Source organism: Capra hircus, chromosome 10, assembly GCF_001704415.2.
Source record: "Capra hircus breed San Clemente chromosome 10, ASM170441v1, whole genome shotgun sequence".
Lineage (NCBI taxonomy): Eukaryota > Metazoa > Chordata > Mammalia > Artiodactyla > Bovidae > Capra > Capra hircus.
The window spans coordinates 23,440,126-23,460,415 of record NC_030817.1 but is presented as its reverse complement, the minus strand read 5'-3'; the positions used below and the strand labels follow the sequence as shown (position 1 = coordinate 23,460,415).

The window sequence follows — 20,290 nt, the reverse complement described above, 5'->3', positions numbered from 1 at the left end:
GGGATTTCCCAGGCAAGAATACTGGAGTGGGTTGCCATTTCCTTCTTCAGGGGATCGTCCCTATCCAGGGATCAAACCTGCGTTTCTTGCATTGGCAGGTGGATTCTTTTATCCCTGAGCCACTAGAGAAGCCCTGTTCTCCTTTTTGGGTTGAGTTTATTAGTCAAAATGATGTCATTGCCCAGAGCTACCTGGTATGTGAAGACCCTGGGCAATGATTCAGCAGATGTCACTTGGTAAACTTTCTATTGGAGACACAAAACCCAACACTGACAAATTCCCTTTGAGTGAAATGAGGATTTACTTTGTGACTGTGGGAGGGATGTGTGTGTGTGAGAGAGAAAGATGAGGGAGAGAGAAAGAGTGTTAATCTGATTAGAAATTTGGGCCATGGTATTGGAAATAAATATCTACATTCTCAGTGAATAGTTCCCAAATGTGACTCTTTTTCTGATCATTTTATTGTTTTATCTCCTGGAACAATGAAGAGTCCCTGTTTCTACTTTATCCAGAGGATATTCTGCCATCTGAGTATAATACAGCTTCTCCTTTGCTTGTGTTATTAAGAGAATCACAGTGATTCTGTTCTAACTCTCTGAAGGCACATATTTCATGAGCCTCATTTAGTCCTCACAGGGTTCAACAGCAAGAGTGAAATTTAATTGCATGTGGGAATGTGAGCAGCTACTATAATAAAAAACAATTTCAGTTTGTAAATAACACCTGAAATAACAAAATCTCAGTTGATTCAGAATGTTCTGACTCCTAAAAGAGAGGTTCAGTATGATTATGGACTTGTAGAAGAGTGTATTGACTAAGGGATAGGCCTCAGAGTCAGACTTCCTGGGTTCAAATTCTGGATCTACCATTTACTTTTTCTGGTAACAGTGGAATGGCTAACCTCTCCAGACTTTGGTTTTCTCATATGTAAAAATGGGATCTGTCATCAACCTTATAGGGCTGTTGAGAAGCTTAAATGTGGCAATTGATGTAAAGCTTTGAAACAGTGCCTGATACATAGAAGGTGGTCAATAAATTTATTATTTCAGTGCAATGAAAGCAGACTTTCTGGGAGTGCTCTTTGGAAATATTTATATTAATTACACATCCAAATAAAGTTTATGAATGAACTGAAAATCGTAAGAAAGAAAGGAAAGAAAGTGAAGTCACTCAGTCGTGTCCGACTATTTGCGACCCCGTGGACTGTAGCCTACCAGGCTTCTCTGTCCGTGGGATTCTCCAGGCAAGAATATTGGAGTGGGTTACTATTTCCCTCTCCAGGGGATCTTCCCGACCCAGGGATCGAACCCAGGTCTCCCGCACTGGAGGCAGACGCTGGTATTATTATATTTGTGTAATAAGTTTTTAAAGAATGTTTGTGAAATGCAGATTCTTACATTGTTTCTTTCCATGTTTGACAAACAGTAATCTCCCCTATTTAAAGTATTTAGAAAGATTTGTAGCCTTCTTTTATTTTACCAGTAATATTTTAAATACCATACATTTCATTTTATATATGGAGAGGCTTGAAAATGTTTTATTTTGTAGAGTGTTGTGGATAGCCCATCTGCTACTGCTTATGCTATTTCCCAATGTTTTTTCAAGGTTCTTTTTCTTGTGCATCTGGAGGCATGGGTAGCAAGAAACTAAGACGAGTGGGTTTATCACAAGAGCTGTGTGACCGTCTGAACAGACATCAGATTGTTACCTGTCAGGTACAATTTGTTTAATTTTTCTCAGTGAGAAACCTTAAGTGCAAATTAATCTTAAGTGACCTAAATAACTCTTTTCTTAAAAAAATTTTGCTTCAAGTTTTAGAAAATGTGTTTATTTTAATTGGAGGATAATTGCTTTAAAATATTGTTGTAGTTTCTGCCATACATCAACATGAGTCAGCCATAGGTATCCCCTCCTTCTTGAACCTCCCTCCCAACAACTCTTAATTGCATCTGAAATATGAACATTTAGGTTTATAAAAAAAGATAAATGATGGTGCTTGCTAATTCAAAATAACAAACCACTTACCTTGTATTTCCAAATGTGATTTCATTTCAAGAGTTTTGCATTTTAGTTAGGATTGGGTCAGGAGAATGCTCATGGCAGAAGGTGAAATACACCTGGCCATTTATTTGGGATTCTAGAGAAGTTTTGTCCTTGTAAAAGAAATTCTGTAGTTACATGAGAAATATGACTCAAATGAGGAGACAATATTCAAAATAGATAATTTCTCTTGAAAGCAAGAACAATTTTTAGAATTATTTTTCTATCAGTGGAGTGAGAAAAATATATAAAGTGGATGTTGTATAGTTAAGCACAAAAGTAAAGCAAATCCCTCTTAGGAGGTTAAATTAGATTTAACATTTTACATTAGGAATTAATCCTTGATAAGATGGACTTTTAGAGAATGCTGGAGTTTTTTTTTTTCCAATTGCTTTGTGTGTTAATGATATCTTTGCTTTCTCTGTTATACATTGGATAACCTTCGTGTTCATACTTTGAAACACAATTAAAAATATGATATTTAACATTTCAATCCATAGTTGGTTTTATTCTCTCTCAATGATTGAATACTTCCTCTGAATGATCTTATAGCTTAGGATGAAACTGATTTCATTTCTGGGTGTCTGTTTGTGTCCAAACTTTTGGGCACAGGGGCACTGCTCATATCCATTTTGGCTGATTTCTGCTGCTATGTATTTTTACTTGGTGTGTCCTTTGATATATACTAAGTTGGATATTTAGAAGATAATATTATGTCGTATCTTTTAGTTAAGGAATATTTAGGAGGAAAATACTATAAGAAACATACAAGCTGATCTACAATAAATTATGCTTTTATTTACACATGGACAGTGTCAATTGAAAGCTTCCTTTTAATTCCAGTATCTTTGTTATACATGTATATTTAAAGTAGTCTCTTTATGTTTTTTAGGACTTTCTATGTCTTTCCCCACTGGAGCTTATGAAGATGACTGGCCTTAGTTATCAAGCTGTCCATGAACTTCTTTGTGTGGTTAGCAGGGCCTGTGCACCACAGATGCAAACGGTATATATGTATTTTAGAATTATGGTTTGGTTATGATTTTTATTTTGAAAAGCTTCTGTATTCTCTTTAAAATCTTTTAGGGGATAAGGTAAAAGCAAAAATAGAGATGAACACCTCAAAAATACCAACCCTCACAATGTAAGAGTTAGTCCTCTAATGAGAATAAATTTATGTTGTTTATAAGCTCATGGTAGATAGTTACAGGAATGAGAGATAACAGGAATTTTTTTTTCTCTGTAGCTGGCCGTGTTATTTCAGAAGGTCGTCTTTCTCTTTTACTTGTTTGGGAAGGATTTGTGAACCTCATGGTTAAACTATAATATACTCTTAATTTTAGAATGTCCCTGTCTCTATAATACTAACTTTTACCATCATCATTTACTCTACATCTCAGAGTATGCATATTGGACTCACACTGACTTATTGATTGAATGAATAATGCTTTAAAACTTATCCTCACTCCTGAGAGGAGTTAAAGTCTTTAGAAATAAGCCCAAATCAAGTTGTACTATTATTTCATACTTTCTGTGTCATGCCTTTAGCTTTTCAAAATGTAGGTTTAGTGCATGGTAGAAAATGTCTAATTTTCTCAGTGTAAGAGTTACCTGAAAGTCTGTCCAGTGTTTTGCAAATGTATTTATTTGTGTGGGTTGTAAACTACTTACCATGTTATATTGAAATCTTGGTAACCACTGAGCAATAAAGGAGGATCCAGCTCTGTGGAGGAGGAAGGAAGGAATATTAGTGTCATTTGAAACTTTGAAAACAATGAACAGATTGAGTATTTTCTTTTGTTCAGGTTTTGCTTGTGATCTAAGGAAAATACTTTAAAGGCAGAATCATCAGAAGGTGACTAAGAATTGGAATTAGAAATGGGCACTAGTCTTAACTTTGTCATTGGTTTCAACAAAGATAAGTAGCTTTGAACAGCTCACTTTGTTTTATGGGAGAAGTTAAAGAGTTAAAATCATATGTGATGATTTCATTAGGAGGTTCAAATTTCACTATTTTGAAAGTTGTAAAGCACCAAGGGAACCTTTTAATTTGACATCTGTGATTCAATATGTATTGCATATTCCTAGTCAGATAATTAAGCAGGAGATGACGGCTAGGAAATTCACCTTCAATCTCCACGTCCTTCACCAGTTTCAGCTGCAATGTCACTGCCATTCCAGTTGTCAGTTCAAGGAGCCATCTTTCTCCTTTGTTGTACATTTACTTTCGTAACAGTCATTCTTTAGAGTCCTGCCTTAAATATTGGATTAGCCTTAGTTCATTCCCTCACAAAGAATTTTTGTTTTGTTAATTTATTTATTCAGCCATTTATTCCTTCAACAAATATTTATTGAGTGCTAGCCATGGATGTGTCGGGTACTGGAGATATTGTAGTGAAGATGATTGATAAAGTTTTCTGCCCTTCTGTAGCTTACAGTCTAGTGGGAACTGCTGCTGCTGCTAAGTCACTTCAGTCGTGTCTGACTCTGTGCGACCCCATAGATGGCAGCTCACCAGGCTCCCCCGTCCCTGGGATTCTCCAGGCAAGAACACTGGAGTGGGCTGCCATTTCCTTCTCCAATGCGTGAAAGTGAAAAGTGAAAGTGAAGTCGCTTAGTCATGTCCGACTCTTAGTGACCCCATAGACCGCAGCCTACCAGGCTCCTCTGTCCATGGGATTTTCCAGGCAAGAGTACTGGAGTGGGGTGCCATTGCCTTCTCTGCTAGTGGGAACAGTCGGACATTAAACAAACAATTGTATAAATGATTAATTAATTGTAGTAATGGTAAGTCCTATCAGAGAAAAGTACAAAGAGCTTAGAAACTGAAAGGGACATTGCTTAGTGTAGGGGTCAGCAAGGGCTCCCTCACGGAAGCAACACTTCAACTGAAACCTGATGGATGAACAGGAGATAGACAGCCAAAGGGACTGGGAGGGGAGGGGAGCAGGGAAGGGCTTGCAAGCAGTGAGTGGGAAATGCAGAGACCCTGTAAAGAGCAGGAGAATGGTGCTTGTATGGTAAGAAGGTCAGGCTGGTCTGAGTGAACATAGCAAGGAAGAGAGGGGCAAGAGATGAAGCTGGAGAAGAAGCAGAGTCAGGTCATTGGGGCCTGCAGGCCTGTTAAGGATTTTGGACTTTATTCTGAGAGCAATGATAAGTCATCAAAGGGAGTAATCTAGTATGTGTTTTTAAAAAACTCAGTCTTTAAACATAGACAAGTGATTGAAAAGGAACAAGGAAATATTTGTGGACTAGTTAGGTATCTGTGACCATACTCCAGACAGATTGTGACCTGGACTATTAGTGTGGTGTTAATGTCAATGGTATAATGTCAGTTACCATGAGCGATACGTAGGAGGTAGCATGAGTAGGATTTGGTGATGATTTGTCTGTGGGTGGTGGTGAGGTACAGGAAAGGGTCAGAGATGATTCCTTGATTTTGCTCTAAGAGACTGGATGGTACCATTTCCTGAGATAAGGAATATTGGAAGAGGATCAGGTTTGAGGGAGGCAGATCATGGATTTGTTAGTACTTGTTGAATTTAGGCACTTGTGAAACACTGAATGAATATATGAAGTAGGCAGATAAATATGTGGACCTAAGCTTGAAGGATAGCGTGCACTAGGGAGTCATCAGGATGAAAATGGTAGCCAAAATCATGAAGATGGACGGGAGATTGCCTAGAAAGTATGCATAGTAAGAAAGTAAGTGTGCCCAAGGCCGAGTCCTGAGTCAGTCAGCATTTAAAGATCAGATCAGACAACGATGGATCTGAGAAGCAGCCACCGAAGAAGAAAACTGGTGGAGTTACTGATAAAAGTTTTTGGCCAACCCTGTATTAATATGTTGGTCTCCTGTGTCCTCATAGAGTCAGAAGAGCTTGGATTTGAGACCTAGGTTTATTAAATTGTAAGCTTTAAGTGGGTAGAAACTAAGTCTATTTGGTTTACTACTCTATTCCCAGAGCTTATCATATTATATAGCATGCAGTAGGCAATTAATTTGTATTTGTTGAATGAATGAGTGAATGAATAATTATAATTCTGAGGCTTGACCTCAGTTTATTTGGGTAATTTAATACTAGTAATTTTTAATGTTAGAGATTATTTACACATTGCTGGTAGGTATGTAATTATGACAACCACTTCTGCAAAGACCTTTTTTCCAACTAAGGTGACATCACAGGTTCCAAGGATTTGATATGGCTTTCTTTTGAGGGGCCATATCTTAGTCCACACCACCTGCTTTCAAGATGTTCTTCACATGCCAAGCTTGCTTTGAAACGGTAGCTTGATTGTGTCACTCCCTGTTGCTCTCAGCCTACATGCCACACTTCAGCAAGATTCCTCTGATGCAGCCTCTGCTTATTTCTCCAGCCTCTTCGTTTGCCATGCCATCTCACGACCATGCTCCATCTTTCAGCCATTCTAAATCACCTCTTTCTTTTTTGCAATTTCCCTTAGTTTCCATTTCTTATATCTTGCTCCTTGACCTCTCTTCCTACATTCTTGTCTCTTTGGCAGGAACACGCACATTTCCTTTGCCCATCTCATAGCCTTTTCAGGTTTTAGCTCAGACATCCAGATCTTCCCTTGATCACAAAATTCAGATCAGGTGATTGGACCTGGACACATCCACTTGCCAGTCTCCACTTGCCCTGTCACAGTAGCTTGTGTTTACCTGTATTGTAATTGCCTGCTCTCTAGTCCTAGTTTCATAGTCTCTAGTTGGCTATAAGTCCCGGGAGGGTAGGGGCTCTGTCTTTTATATCACAGCCTTCAAATTTAGCACAGTCCATGTGAAGTGAAAGTTGGTCAGTCATGTCCGACTCTTTGCGACCCCATGGACTATACACTCCGTGGAATTCTCCAGGCCAGAATACTGGCGTGGGTAGCCTTTCCCTTCCCAGGGGATCTTCCCAAACCCAGGGATCAAACCTAGGTCTCCCACATTGCAGGTGGGTTCTTTACCAGCTGAACCACAAGGGAAGCCCAGCACAGTCCATGGCACAGAGTAAATAGTTGTAGAATAAATAAGTCATAGAAGGAAAAAAACACGATTGGGTTCTAGCTGCTGAAATTTGAATTCGGAGTTGGCTTATGGTTTTGAATAAATATGGAGGTTGAAAAGAACTTGACTTTTTCTTTGATCAGGCTTATGAGATAAAGACACAGAGGTGTGCTGCTCACTCATCGGCATTTTTGTCTACGACCCTGCCTGCTCTGGACGAAGCCCTGCATGGTGGTGTAGCTTGTGGATCCCTCACAGAGGTAAAGAAGACACTTTCCAAACCTTCCAACATTGAGCTAGAACCTTCAGAACCAGGGGAAAAAGTGTAATTAAGACATATAAATTATTTCATGACTATTCATCTAAATTGTAAGCACCTCAAGGGCAGGGTTCTCCACTCAGTCCCTGGTGGTACTAGCATAGGTTTACCAAAAGGAAGATGTTCTAAAAATCTTGGCTGACTGACCGAAATCTACTTGGGTGGTGGTTTCTCTGAATTAGGAATTGAATATTATGAAATAATAGTAAACAATTCGGGGGGAATTAGAACAGGATCCCTGCTTAGTGTATTAGGAAGGAAAATTTGAAATTTTATTTATGTGCAGGTAAATTTCAGTATTATGCTGAAATGAGCTATTTTTACTCCCTGTTAAAGATAAAATTTGGTTCTAGGAAGTAATCAGTTGTGTTAGTTATTTATTGTTACATCACAAATTACCCACAAACTAAGTGGCTTCCACGACAGTAAACACCGATTTCTGTTTCTTTGGGACTGGCTTAGCTTGGAGATACTGGCGAGGGGTGCGAGGGGACAGGTTGGTGCTGGTTGTTGGCAGGAGGTCATGATTCTCCCCTGGAGAGCTCCCTGCAGGCTGCCTGAATCTCCTCGTGGCACGATGTCTGACTCCCCCAGGCAAGATGGAAATGGCCATTCCTTTGATGATTTAGCTTTGTAAGTTACACACCATCATTTCTGCCACTTTCTTCTCTTTAGAAGCAGGTCATTAAGTCCAGTCCATGTTCAAGTAAAGGCAAATTAAGCTCTACCTTTTGAATGGAGTGTCAACAATTTGAGGATATTTTAAAACAACAACAGGTTTTTTTCCCTGAAAACTGCATTGATGTGTTTAGTGGTCCTGATGTGGTGACTCTGTAGGCTGTGTTTACCAGTGCAGTCCTAAAGGCCTCCTTTCCTGAGAGTTCTAGGGGCATAGATGTGTGAAACAAACTTTTAATAAGAGTAGATGCTTAAAGCATTGTGATAGGCATGAATTTAACTGTAGACATTTTTCTTTGAAGATATAGAACCTGTTTTAGATAGTAAGCCTTGTTTTATTTCCTGACTTCCAAGAAAGATTTAAAAATGTATGTTCTATGCCTAGTAAATGAACCAGTGAGAGATTTAATATTAAAAAGAAATTAGAATCTGCTGTTGCAGTGCACTGCCACCAGATGGTGCCAGAATCCTATCTTCCATAATCCTTGCACTCTAGATCTTTCTTGAAATAGGTCTATGAAAAAAAAGTTTTATAACAAGTATGAGCCATAGTTATAAACTTACTTATTTAGATAGAAAAAAATTGAACTTCGAGATGATTAACCAACAAATACTTTTTTATGTTTGAAGTTTTGGAGTAGTTTTCATTACTTTTTCACATCAGTCAGTTTCAGTCACTCAGTTGTGTCCGACTCTTTGTGACCCTATGGACTGCAGCACGCCAGGCTTCCCTGTCCATCACCAGCTCCCAGAGCTTGCTCAAACTCATGTCCATTGAGTCAGTGATGCCATCCAACCATTTCATCCTCTGTCATCCCCTTCTTCTCCTGCCTTCAACCTTTCCCAGCATCAGGGTCTTTTCCAGTGAGTCAGTTCTTCGCCATCAGGTGGCCAAAGTATTGGAGTTTCAGCTTCAACATCAGTCCTTCCAATGAATATTCAAGACTGATCTCCTTTAGGATTGACTGGTTGGATCTCCTTGCTGTCCAAGGGACTCTCAAGAGTTCAAAAGCGTCAATTCTTCGGTGCTCAGCTTTCTTTATAGTCCACCTCTCACATCCGTACATGACTACTGGAAAAACCATAGCTTAGACTAGACGGACCTTTGTCAACTTTTTCATGTAGCTTTTATAAATTCTTTTTGAATTCAAGAGGTAGTTACAAGCCCTGAGATGTTTTTTCATGATCTGATAGGATGGCATGGAATATAAATACCCTGATTGCTTATTAGTGGCAAGTTCTTTACTTTCTCTTCCAGCCACAGGTAGCCTCTGCAATCTTTTTTGGGACTTTTCAGCTGATTACAGAGATTGTTTACCTTTTATTAAAAAAAATTTAATATATATCTTCCATATACGAGATTAAATACTTCCTGCATGTGTAAATTATAAACATTTATGAGCCTGTGACCCCAATACAAGCCCCAGAACAATACCAATATCATTGAAATCAGCTTTGGGCCCTGATCGTATCTTTGGCTTTCTGTTGGGAGGTAACTTCCATCCGGAATTTCTGCTATTCTTGTAGTTTTTAAAAATTGAAGTATAGTTGAATACTTCAATTGTTTATGATATAGTTGAATTAGTTACGATATAGTTGAATATTGTAAGAATTGACTTACAATATTATATTAATATTAGTGTCAGGCGTACAGCCCAGTGATTCTACCATTTCTATGCTTTTTTCCCCAGTGGTTACTTATACCTGTAGTATTTTTTTAATCACCCATGTACATAGGAAATGTAGCATTTTATTTACTTTTGCTCTTTGAGATCTGTTACATCATATATTGATGATTAAATCATAGCATATCTCTTCTATGAATTGCTTTTTCTACTTAATATTATTTTGTAAGATTTATCCGTGTTGTTGCAGGAAGCCAGAGTATAATTCACTTTCATTGCTATATCATACTCCATTTAGAAAAATATGGCCTTTTTTTAAAAAATCCCTTTTTCTGTAAGTGAACATTTGGGTTGTTTCCAGTTTGCTGCTAATATAAATAAGTCCTATGAAAAGTGTTGTACATGTCTCCTGGATCACACGTACAAATATTTCTCTATAGCAGGGATTGGCAAACTACTTCCTAGTGGTCAAATCTCGCTAGCTGCCTGTTTTTTGTAAATAAAGTTTTATTGTCACACAGCTTTGTTCATTTGTTTACATTTTGTCTGTGGCTTTGTTTGAGATACAAGACAAAGTTGAGGTACTTGTGACGGAGATCTCATGGTCTGAAACACCTAATATATTTACTGTCTGGTCCGTGTTGAGGGTATTTGCCTTGGAGTAATGGCTGGTTCGGAGAAGGAAGTGGCACCCCACTCCAGTACTCTTGCCTGGAAAATCCCATGGATGGAGGAGCCTAGAAGGCTGCAGTCCATGGGATCGCTGAGGGTCGGACACGACTGAGCAACTTCACTTTCACTTTTCACTTTCATGCATTGGAGAAGGAAATGGCAGCCCACTCCAGTGTTCTTGCCTGGAGAATCCCAGGGACGGCGGAGCCTGGTGGGCTGCCATCTATGGGGTCACACAGAGTCGGACACGACTGAAGCGACTTAGCAGCAGCAGCAACAGCAATGGCTGGTTATAGAGTATGTACATAGGTAACTGCAGAATCAGGACAAATTATTTTTCAGAGTGGTTGTGCTTGTTTAATTTCCTACCAGTGATGTACACGAATACCTCATGCTCCATATCTTCTTGCCTTGGTATTATCTGACTTCTTAATTTCTTCCTGTCTTTGTTTTCATTTTCCTGATTACTGCTGCTGCTGCTGCTGCTAAGTTGCCTCAGTTGTGTCCGACTCTGTGTGACCCCATAGACAGTGATTACTAATGAGCTTGACTTTCTTTTTTTTTAATAAATCATTTGGCTATTTAAAAAATAATTTTATTAGTGTACAACTTAAATACTATGAAAGTCAATGTTTGTAAGTGTATAATTCAATTGTGTTAGTGGATTTATGGTAAGCCATCACCGCAGTCCACTTTTAGAACATTTCCATTATCCTAAAACATTCCCTCGTGCCCATTTATAGTTAATCCCTACTCCCATTCTCAGCCCTAGGCATTCACTGATCTACTTGGCGTCTCTGTAAATTTGCCTTTGCTAAACATTTCATTTAAATGGAATTGTATAATATATAGTCTTTTGTGTTTGTGTTTTTTCACATAGCATAATGTTTTTAAGGTTCATTCATGTTGTAACGTGTATTAGAAGGTTGTTCCTTTTAATTGTTGAGTAATATTAATATCACTCCAGCCACAGGACTAGAAAAGGTCAGTCCTCCTCCCAGTTCTCAAGGAGGGTAGTAATAAAGAATGTGCTAACCATCGGACAGTTGCACTTATCTCCCATGCTAGTAAGGTCATGCTTAAAATCTTGCATGCTGGGCTTCAGCATTATGCGAATCAAGAACTTCCAGATGTCCAACCTGGGTTTAGAAAGTAAGAGGAACCGGAGATCAAACTGCCAACGTTCGCTGGATTATAGAGAAAGCTAGGAAATTCCAGAAAAACATCTACCTCTATTTCATTGACTACACCAAAGCCTTTGTCTGTGTGGATCATAATAAACTGTGGAAAGCTCTTAAAGAGATGGGATTACCAGACCATCTTACCGGTTTCCTGAGAAACCTGTATGCAGGTCAAGAAACAACAGTTAGAAGTTAGAACCCTGTATGGAACAACTGATGGGTTCAAGATTGAGAAAGGCTTATGACAGGGCTGTCTGCTGTCACCTTGTTTGTTTAATCTATATGGTGAGCACATCATGAGAAATGCCAGGCTGGATGAGTTACAAGCTGGAACCAAGAGAAGCGGGAGAAACATCAACAACCTCAGATATGTGGATGATACCACCCTAATGGCAGAAAGCGAAGAGAAACTAAAGAGCCTCTTGATGAGGGTGAAGTAGGAGAGTGAAAAAGTCAGCTTAAAACTAAATATTAAAAAAACTAAGATCATGGCATCTGACCTCATTATTTCATGGCAAATACAGGGGGAAAAGGTAGAAGTAGTGACAGATTTGCTCTTCTTGGGCTCTAAAATCACTCTGGTGACTGTAGCCACCACTGAAGACGTTTGCTTCTTGGCAGGAAAGCTATGACAAACCAAGACAGTGTATTGAGAAGAGAGACATTACTCTGCTGACAAAGGTCCATATAGTCAAGGCTGTGGTCTTCCCAGTGGTCATGTACGGTTGTGAGAGCTGGACCGTAAAGAAGGCAAAGCACTGAAAAATTGATGCCTTTGAACTGTGGTGCTGGAGAACCCTGAATACTCGTTGGAAGGACTGATTCTGAAGCTGAAACTCTAGTATTTTGGTCATGTGATATAACAGCTGACTCATTGGGAAAGTCCCTGATGCTGGGAAAGATGGAGGGCAGAAGAGGGTTTCAGAGGATGAGATGGCTGGATGGCATCGTGGATGCGATGAACCTGAACTTGGGCAAACTTTGGGAGATGGTGAGGGCAGAGAGGCCTGGTATGCTATAGTCCATGGGGTCACAAAGAATTGGACACGACTGGGCCACTGAACAACAATATTAATGTTATTCCATGGTATGGTTATAGCACATTTTGTTTATCAAACTGTCAGTTGATGTTCACTTAGATTGTTTATGTTTTTTTCTATCAGGAATACGCCATATTTTTGTGTGGATATCGGATTTTATTTCTCTTGGGTAGATTCCTAGGAGTGGAATGGCTAGATCATATGCTAGGTATATGTTTAGTTTTTTTAAGCAACGGCCAAATTTGCTTTCTGGAGTGGCTGTGTCATTTTACATTCTCACCGGCAATGTGTGATAGTTTATTTCTCCATATCCTCACCAACACTTAGTATTGTTTATCATTTTAACTGTTCTAGTGAGTGTTAGTAGTATTCATTGTGGTTTTAATTTGTATTTTCCCAGTGACTGATGACATTGAACACCTGTTCATGTACTTATAACCATTTGTATGTTTTTTTAGAAATGAAATATCTATTCCAATCTTTTGCCTGTTTTTAAATTGGTTGTTTTCTTGTTACTGAGTTGTGAGTTCTTTGTATACTCTGGATATAAGTCTTTTATCAGATACATAATTTGCAGTCCAATCTATGGCTTTTCTCCTCATTTTCTTAATGGGAGCTTGTGAAGTTTTAAATTTTGTAGTCTAGTCTATTGGTATTTTCCTTTATACTTGGTGTCAACTCTGAATTTTTTTGTCTGGCCAGGGACACAAAGATTTTTGCTATATCTTTTTCTAGAGTTTTATATTTAGGTTTTGCATACAGTCTGTGGTCTATTTTGAGTTATTTTTTCTGTGATCTATTTTGAGCTAATTGATAGAATGATTTGTGGACTATCTTCCCTTTTTTACGTTCTATAATAGCTTGTACATTGTTTCTTGAAAATTTGATATAAGTTTCCTGAAAAAGTGTCTGATCTTAGTATTTTCCCTGTGGGAAAATAAAAACAATGAAATAAATTCCTTTAATGATTAAAGGACTATTCAGGTTTTTTATTTCTTTTTAAGTAGTTTTAGTGAATGATATTTTTAGAGATTTGCCCATTTTCTTTAAGTTTTAAAATTTATTGTCGTAAAGTTTTTCATTGTATTCTCATCTTTAAATCTGGTTTTAATGTGTTTCTACCAGCTCTCCCTGTTCTCATTTCTACGGTTACTTCTTTGTCTTCTCTTTCCCTTCCTTTTAAAAAGACCTGGTGAAATGTTTGAGTATTTTATAGTCTTTTTCAAAGAACTATTGGTTCTTTGTTGGTTTTCTATCTTTTCTCTGTCTTCTACTTCAGTGATTTATTATTTTCTTATCTCCCTGTATCTAATTGTATTTTTCTGGGATTCGTCTCCCCCTCCCTCCAGCTTCCTAAATTATTTTCAGTTTTTCTTCCTTTTACTCTGAGCTGTTGCATTCTTTTTGTGTTTGTGTGATGAAGTATTTTCATTTTTATTTAGTTCTCATAGTATTTAAAATTTTTCATTATAATTACTTCTTTCACTCATGATTTTTTGGGAATTTTTGAATATCTAAATTATTTAATTAAATTTTCTTTCACATTTTAATTAGATTGCTAGCTTATTTGCATTTTAGTCAAAGAATTTTGTGTGATACTAATTCTTGGAATTTTTCTTGTTTTAAGGATTAACATGTGATTAACTTTTGTAAGTGTCCTAAGTGTGCATGAGACGAATGATTATTCTCGAACGATTGTTTTGCCTATGACAGTTAAGTTAAGCTTGGAATTTGGGTTGTGCAACTCTTCTTTATCTTTGCTGATTTTTTTCTTCAACCCGACTTAATACTAATCCAGAGAAGCTTGTTAAAATAGTCCATTATATTGTTAACAAATTTACTTGTAGTTCTGTTATTTTGAGTATTTAGAGCCTATTTGATTATGTTTAAATCAACAGAATTGTATATTCCTTGAGAACTGACATGTACTATGGTTCTTCTATGTAAGTACTTCTCACTGTTACAATTTTACTGTTTGTGTGATTAGTTAATGTATGTCTTCCTCATTGGAGAATAAATTCCAAGTAGGCAGGAATTGTCTTTTTCTTCTTATTTTTGCATCTACAATATTAGCACATGTGGTGGTGTTGGTTTAGTTGTTCAGTAATGTCCGAGTCTTGCAACCCCATCAATTGTAGCCTGCCAGGCTCCTCTGTCTATGAGATATCCCAGGCAAGAATACTGGAGTGAGTTGCCATTTCCCTGCCCAATTAGCATATGTAGAAGGTACATAGTAAATGTTAAGTGAATGAATGAATTTGTTTTCATTTATTTATTTTTAAGCACTTTTTTACTCTAATGTTTTCGTTTCTGCTGCCTCTCCTCCACTGTCAGACTCTGTGGTTTTGGAATAAGCCAAACTTCAGTAACTTTTAATGTTACTGCTCTTCCACAGTACGGTACTTATTTTCATTTGTATGCCATTTGTTTTTTTCAAATTATCAAAATAGTACATTTAAGAAATATGATTTTTCTACCTAATTGATTTCTTTATTAATAAACATCAGCGATTATTTTAGGAGTTTTTTTTCCTCATAAGTCTTAAAGTCATTCCTCTCTGATTCTTTATCTACAGACGTATAGAACTATGTTAAACCGCTGTTTAACAAACCATTTCAAAACTTAGTGGCTAAACACATCAATAAATGTTTATTATCTCACACAGTTTCTGAGTCAGGAATTCAGGAGCAGCTTAGCTGGCTGTTTTCAGTTCTGGTGTCTCAGGAGATTACAATCAAGACATTGGCTGAGGCTGCCATTATCTGAAAACTTGCCTGGAGTGGGGAAGATGCCTCCAAAGCAGCTCCCTGACCTATAGAACTGTAAGATAATAAACAGGATTGTTTTAAAGCTGCTAGTTTGTGGTCAGTTGTTACATAGCAATAGAGAGCTCATGCAGATCTCAGAGGAGATGTCTAATGAGTTGTGTTGCTCGATCTTTGTTTCTGGTGAAAAGTTCAAACCTAGCATCCCAGATATCAGGCAGAAGTTAGATCTGGTGAAGATAAGATGTAAGGCATCTAGTTGAGTAAACTTCGACCAGGCCTGGGGATGACTTGAGGGGGAAGAATAAATCTGGAAACATTCAGCTGTCACTTTTATAGCTGCTCTTTCCTGACTCCGACTTCAAAACAACCTAATTTATTTATCATCAGTTTTGATTTATGTGAACTGCCCTGAATCTGTGTACGTTCAGCTACAGTACCAAGATTAAAAGTGGAATTAGAGAAGTGCTACTCATGCCAAAGGCAGAAGCAGCAGAGGAGAAATCAAAGGGAAACCAACTGTGCTGAATCACTAATGGAAGTGAGCTACAGGGCTTTGTCTCATTCCCAGAGAACATCAAATCCCTTACTTATGGAATATATAAGCAGATAATTCTACATCTATTATGACAGTATTGGTAGGGAAGATATGTTTGAAGTTTAAACTTTAAATATTTATGCTATGTGGAGATCAGACCATGTAATGGTAGCCTTCTCATATGAGGTAATATAGATCAGATCAGTGTTTCTCGATCTTTGTTCATTACCACCCCTTAAGGAGCTTTTTAGTCATTTTTTCCCCCAGTAACACTTCCACCCCCACCCGAGATTTTAATTGTTGCCGGTGAATTTAAGGTTCTTGCTTTGTCATGAAAGAATTTAGAGACAAAATGATAGGTAAGAAGTGGCTTTATTTAGAGAGAAACATACTCCGCAGAGTGTGGACCATCTCAGAAAGAGAGAGCAAGAGAGCCTTGAAACATGATGTGGGTAGTTTTTATGGGCTGGATAATTTCATAGGCTAATGAGTCGGGCATTATTCCAGTTATTTTGTGGAAGGGGTGGGGGTTTCCAGGTATTGGGCCACCACCCACTTTTTGACCTTCTATGGTTGGCCTCAGAACTGTTATGATGCTGGTGGGTGTATCATTTAGCATGTTATTTTACCAGGGGGAGAAGGGGATGGCAGAGGATGAGATGGTTGGATGGCATCACTGACTTGATGGACATGAGCTTGAGCAAGCTCCAAGAGTTGGTAATAGACAGGGAAGTCTGGCGTGCTGCAGTCCGTGGGGTCGCAAAGAGTGGGACACGACTGAGCAACTTAACTGATATTACCATGAGCACATAATGAGACTCACGGTCTGCTGGAAGTTGGCTCATCTACCATCTTGGACCTAGTTAGTTCTAACCAGTCTTTGTCATGTCCTGTCATTCTTTAAAAGGGTGTGCCCTGCCCTCTTCCCTCCTGTTTCACGTAGATATACTATATATCTGCTTATGTACTGTATATAGATCTGTGCTTTATATGGAAAAGAGAGTAACATCTTTCTTCCTGATCAAAACCAAGTTTTGCCCTTGAGGTCACTGTTACCCCTGCTGAGAATGCATGATACAGATGCTGATATAATTAGGTAAAATTAAAGGTTGTGTTTAAAGAGATCATTAAAAAAAGGTATTTTCATATTGTAATCCAGAGATTATAGGAGTAGAAAACTGGTCCAAACTCATGTCGATGAAAAGAGATACGGCATCTGCATATGTTGGTTGGAGAGTACCTCTGCATGGGTAAACCTGTGAAGCACCGCCAAATCTTTATAACATTTAAGAAAAATGATTATACCCAGATCCTTGCTCTAAATAATGAGAAACAATGTGGCACGTGTCTACATTATTTGTGTTTCCTGAGTCGTTTCTATGCTTTGTTCATGATTTAAGGAGACTAGGTGTCCTCCTCGAAGGGGGCAGTTTTGCTTTGGAGGTGACCGCTCTTCTGTCCCAAAAAGGTAGAGGCAGAATGCCAGACTCCTCTTTTGGCTTCCTTATCTTTCCTTAGAACAGTTCTGCTTGTTTCTCGTTGACTGGGTGGGCTGTCTAAGATTACAGGAGACAATAAGTCAAGGCTTGTAAATTCAAGTGTCCACAAAGGTCTTGGCATGTATAGAGATGCATAAACAATGAACTATAAGACATACATACTTTATCAGTCAATTTTGGCTGCTTACTCTGCTTACAGCAGCAGCAGACAGTCATTTTTCTTGCTCAGGGGTCTGCAGGTCGGTCAGGGTGGGTCTCATCTCTTTTTCAAGCTGCAGTCAGGTTCTGGTCTGTTCACGTGCAGCAGCAGCAGTAGGGAAACTAGGGAGAGATTTCTAATCTGCATTCCTGGAACATCATCTGCTGACAGGATTTGTTTATCCTGCCCTGTGTTTTGAAGGCAAGATAACCAGGCCTCTGTCCTAAGACAGGAGTTTAGCATATGTGGTTGATTGAATCATTGTTCCTAATTCTTCACTCATTTCCTGATTTAGAAATGAGTATCTTTCTCCATAAAGGTTTCATAGAGTCTTTTAAATGGCACATATTATATGATTGTTAAATTCTTTTTTGAGTTTTATTTTTAAAATTTATGAAGGATAATTGTTTTACAGAACTTTGTTGTTTTCAGTCAACATCAACATGAATCAGCCATAGGTATACATATGTCCCCTCCCTCTTGAACCTTCCTCCCACCTCCCTCCCATCCCACCCCTCAAGGTTGATTCAGAGCCCCTGTTTGAGTTCCCTGGGTCATACAGCAAATTCCCATTGCCTATCTATTTTACACGTGGTAATGTTTCGACACTTTGATTTTTTTTTCTTTAATGTGAATCTTGGGGTACTTGTCATTTTCATGTCCTCTTGTTTTCTTTTTCTACTCTGTTACCCTGCTCTCTTTTTTCCCCTTACCTTTCCATTTACTTTAAAAACAGCAATTGTCAGTATGGAGTAAGAGAGAGTTGTAGAGAGAATTTAAAATATAAAAGCTTCCACTTGTTGATATAAAATAACTTTAAAGACGAAAGTTTCTTTCACAAGGCAAACAGCTGCCTGACTGTTCTGAGATTGTTTGCTTTTTGTTTGCTTTGGGATTCAAAGAGCGACTTTAAAAAAGAATTCTTTAGGTTTGAAAACCTAATTGTAGTTCTACATAATCGCAGAGCACATGGAGACAGGTAGTTGGATGCTGGGGAAGGAGGCCATTAAAAAGATGATGTAACGTTTCCACATGCTCATTTCTCAGATCAGAACCAGGCAATCCTTAAATTTTCCCTGCAAAATATTGGCTTGGTGGACTGCCCCATCCTCTTGACCCCATTTTGAATGTGGGGGAGAGTTACTTGGTAAGATTTTGGGTCCTATTAGGTCTGGGTTTCACATTCATCTCTACTACTTGTTTTCTTTTGAGACTAAAATGACTAGGCTTCATTTTCACTTCAGTACAGTTAAACTGGTTTCTCAGGTGGCTCAATGGTAAAGAATCTGCCCGCCAGTGCAGCAGACACAGGAGTCTTAGGTTCGATTTCTGGGAAGGAAGATCCCCTGGAGGAGGAAATGGCAACCCACCCCGGTATACTAGCCTGAAGAATCCCATGGACAGAGGAGCCTGGCGGGCTCCAGACCATGGGGTCTCAAAGAGTCAGACACGACTGAGCACACGTCCACCCACAATTAGTCTTTCTTGGTAATAATTCTTTCCCCTTTAAAGCAATTGCTAATATTTGCTTCTTTGTTGATATTCTAGTGATCTTCACTACTGGATGTTTCCTTTCTGTTCTTTTACATTTCTCAGTCAGGATTGTTGAAACTCAGGCTCTAACTATATGAAGCTAATCGTATTTTACCAGTGTCTTCTGTGTGTAAATGCTGTATTCACTCTGAGTTTCCAAGAAGCAATCACTTAGACTATTCTGGTTTGGCATGTTCGCTCTTTCTAACCACCACTGGAGCTGAACCTGGGAACTGAACACAATTTGAAATTTTGTGGTTTGGCTGCTAGAAGTCAGAGCTAAACTATCTGAAGCTAAAAATTATTAATGTTGAAATGTTTTAACCCACTAAGTAAACTTGAAAAAATAATGAAATTTAACTCTAGCCAACCTTTAAAAATTGCATACAGCGTATTTTTTGAGGCTAGAAAGAGAGGAAAAATATATGAAAAGGATCTGAGATTGCTAAAGAATTAGAAGTTATTTATTATAGTTTACTTAAAGAAAATGTTAATATTCAAATTTAAAAGCAAAGTAAAGCAAACATAGAAAGCCAAATGAACCCCAAAATCTTATGGTATCCACGTGCTGTTCTCAAGACTGCTGAATCAGTACATAAAAATAATGAAGCAGGTAAAATGCCAGTTGCACTCGTTTAACTTCAGATTTTTAAAAAACATGTTTTCTTTGAAAGTGAAATGATAAAGATACTACCTTACATTTTCATGGTATTTTATACTTGACTAAATATTTTCACATAACATCTTGAAAAATGTTTTTAAGTTGAGGGCTTGCTTCACCTTTCCACTAAATATTAAAAGTATTTCATAGGTTTAAGCTATTTAAATCTCAGAACATATCTAAAGATCTAATTAAATCTTTCAATTCAGTTCAGTCACTGAGTTGTGTCCAACTCTTTGCGACCCCATGAACTGCAGCACGCCAGGCCTCCCTGTCCATCACCAACTCCCGGAGTCCACCCAAACCCATGTCCATTGAGTCAGTGATGCCATCCAACCATCTCATCCTCTGTTGTCCCCTTCTCCTCCTGCCCTCAATCTTTCCCAGCATCAGGGTCTTTTCAAAAGTCAGCTCTTCGCATCAGGTGGCCAAAGTATTGGAATTTCAGCTTCAACATCAGTCCTTCCAATGAACACCCAGGACCGATCTCCTTTAGGATGGACTGGTTGGATCTCCTTGCAGTCCA

The 20,290-nt window shown here is 38.3% G+C and overlaps 1 protein-coding gene across 1 annotated transcript in view; it reads left to right on the top strand.

Moving 5' to 3' along the window:
* RAD51B (RAD51 paralog B) overlaps positions 1-20,290 on the top strand; it is a 608,256-nt gene that overhangs the window by 1,815 nt on the left and 586,151 nt on the right. The window contains exons 2-4 of the mRNA XM_005686011.3: positions 1,606-1,715; positions 2,933-3,046; positions 7,198-7,314. Coding sequence (XP_005686068.1) covers positions 1,632-1,715; positions 2,933-3,046; positions 7,198-7,314 — 315 coding nt within the window. The 5' untranslated portion in view covers positions 1,606-1,631. The remainder of the gene's footprint in view (positions 1-1,605; positions 1,716-2,932; positions 3,047-7,197; positions 7,315-20,290) is intronic.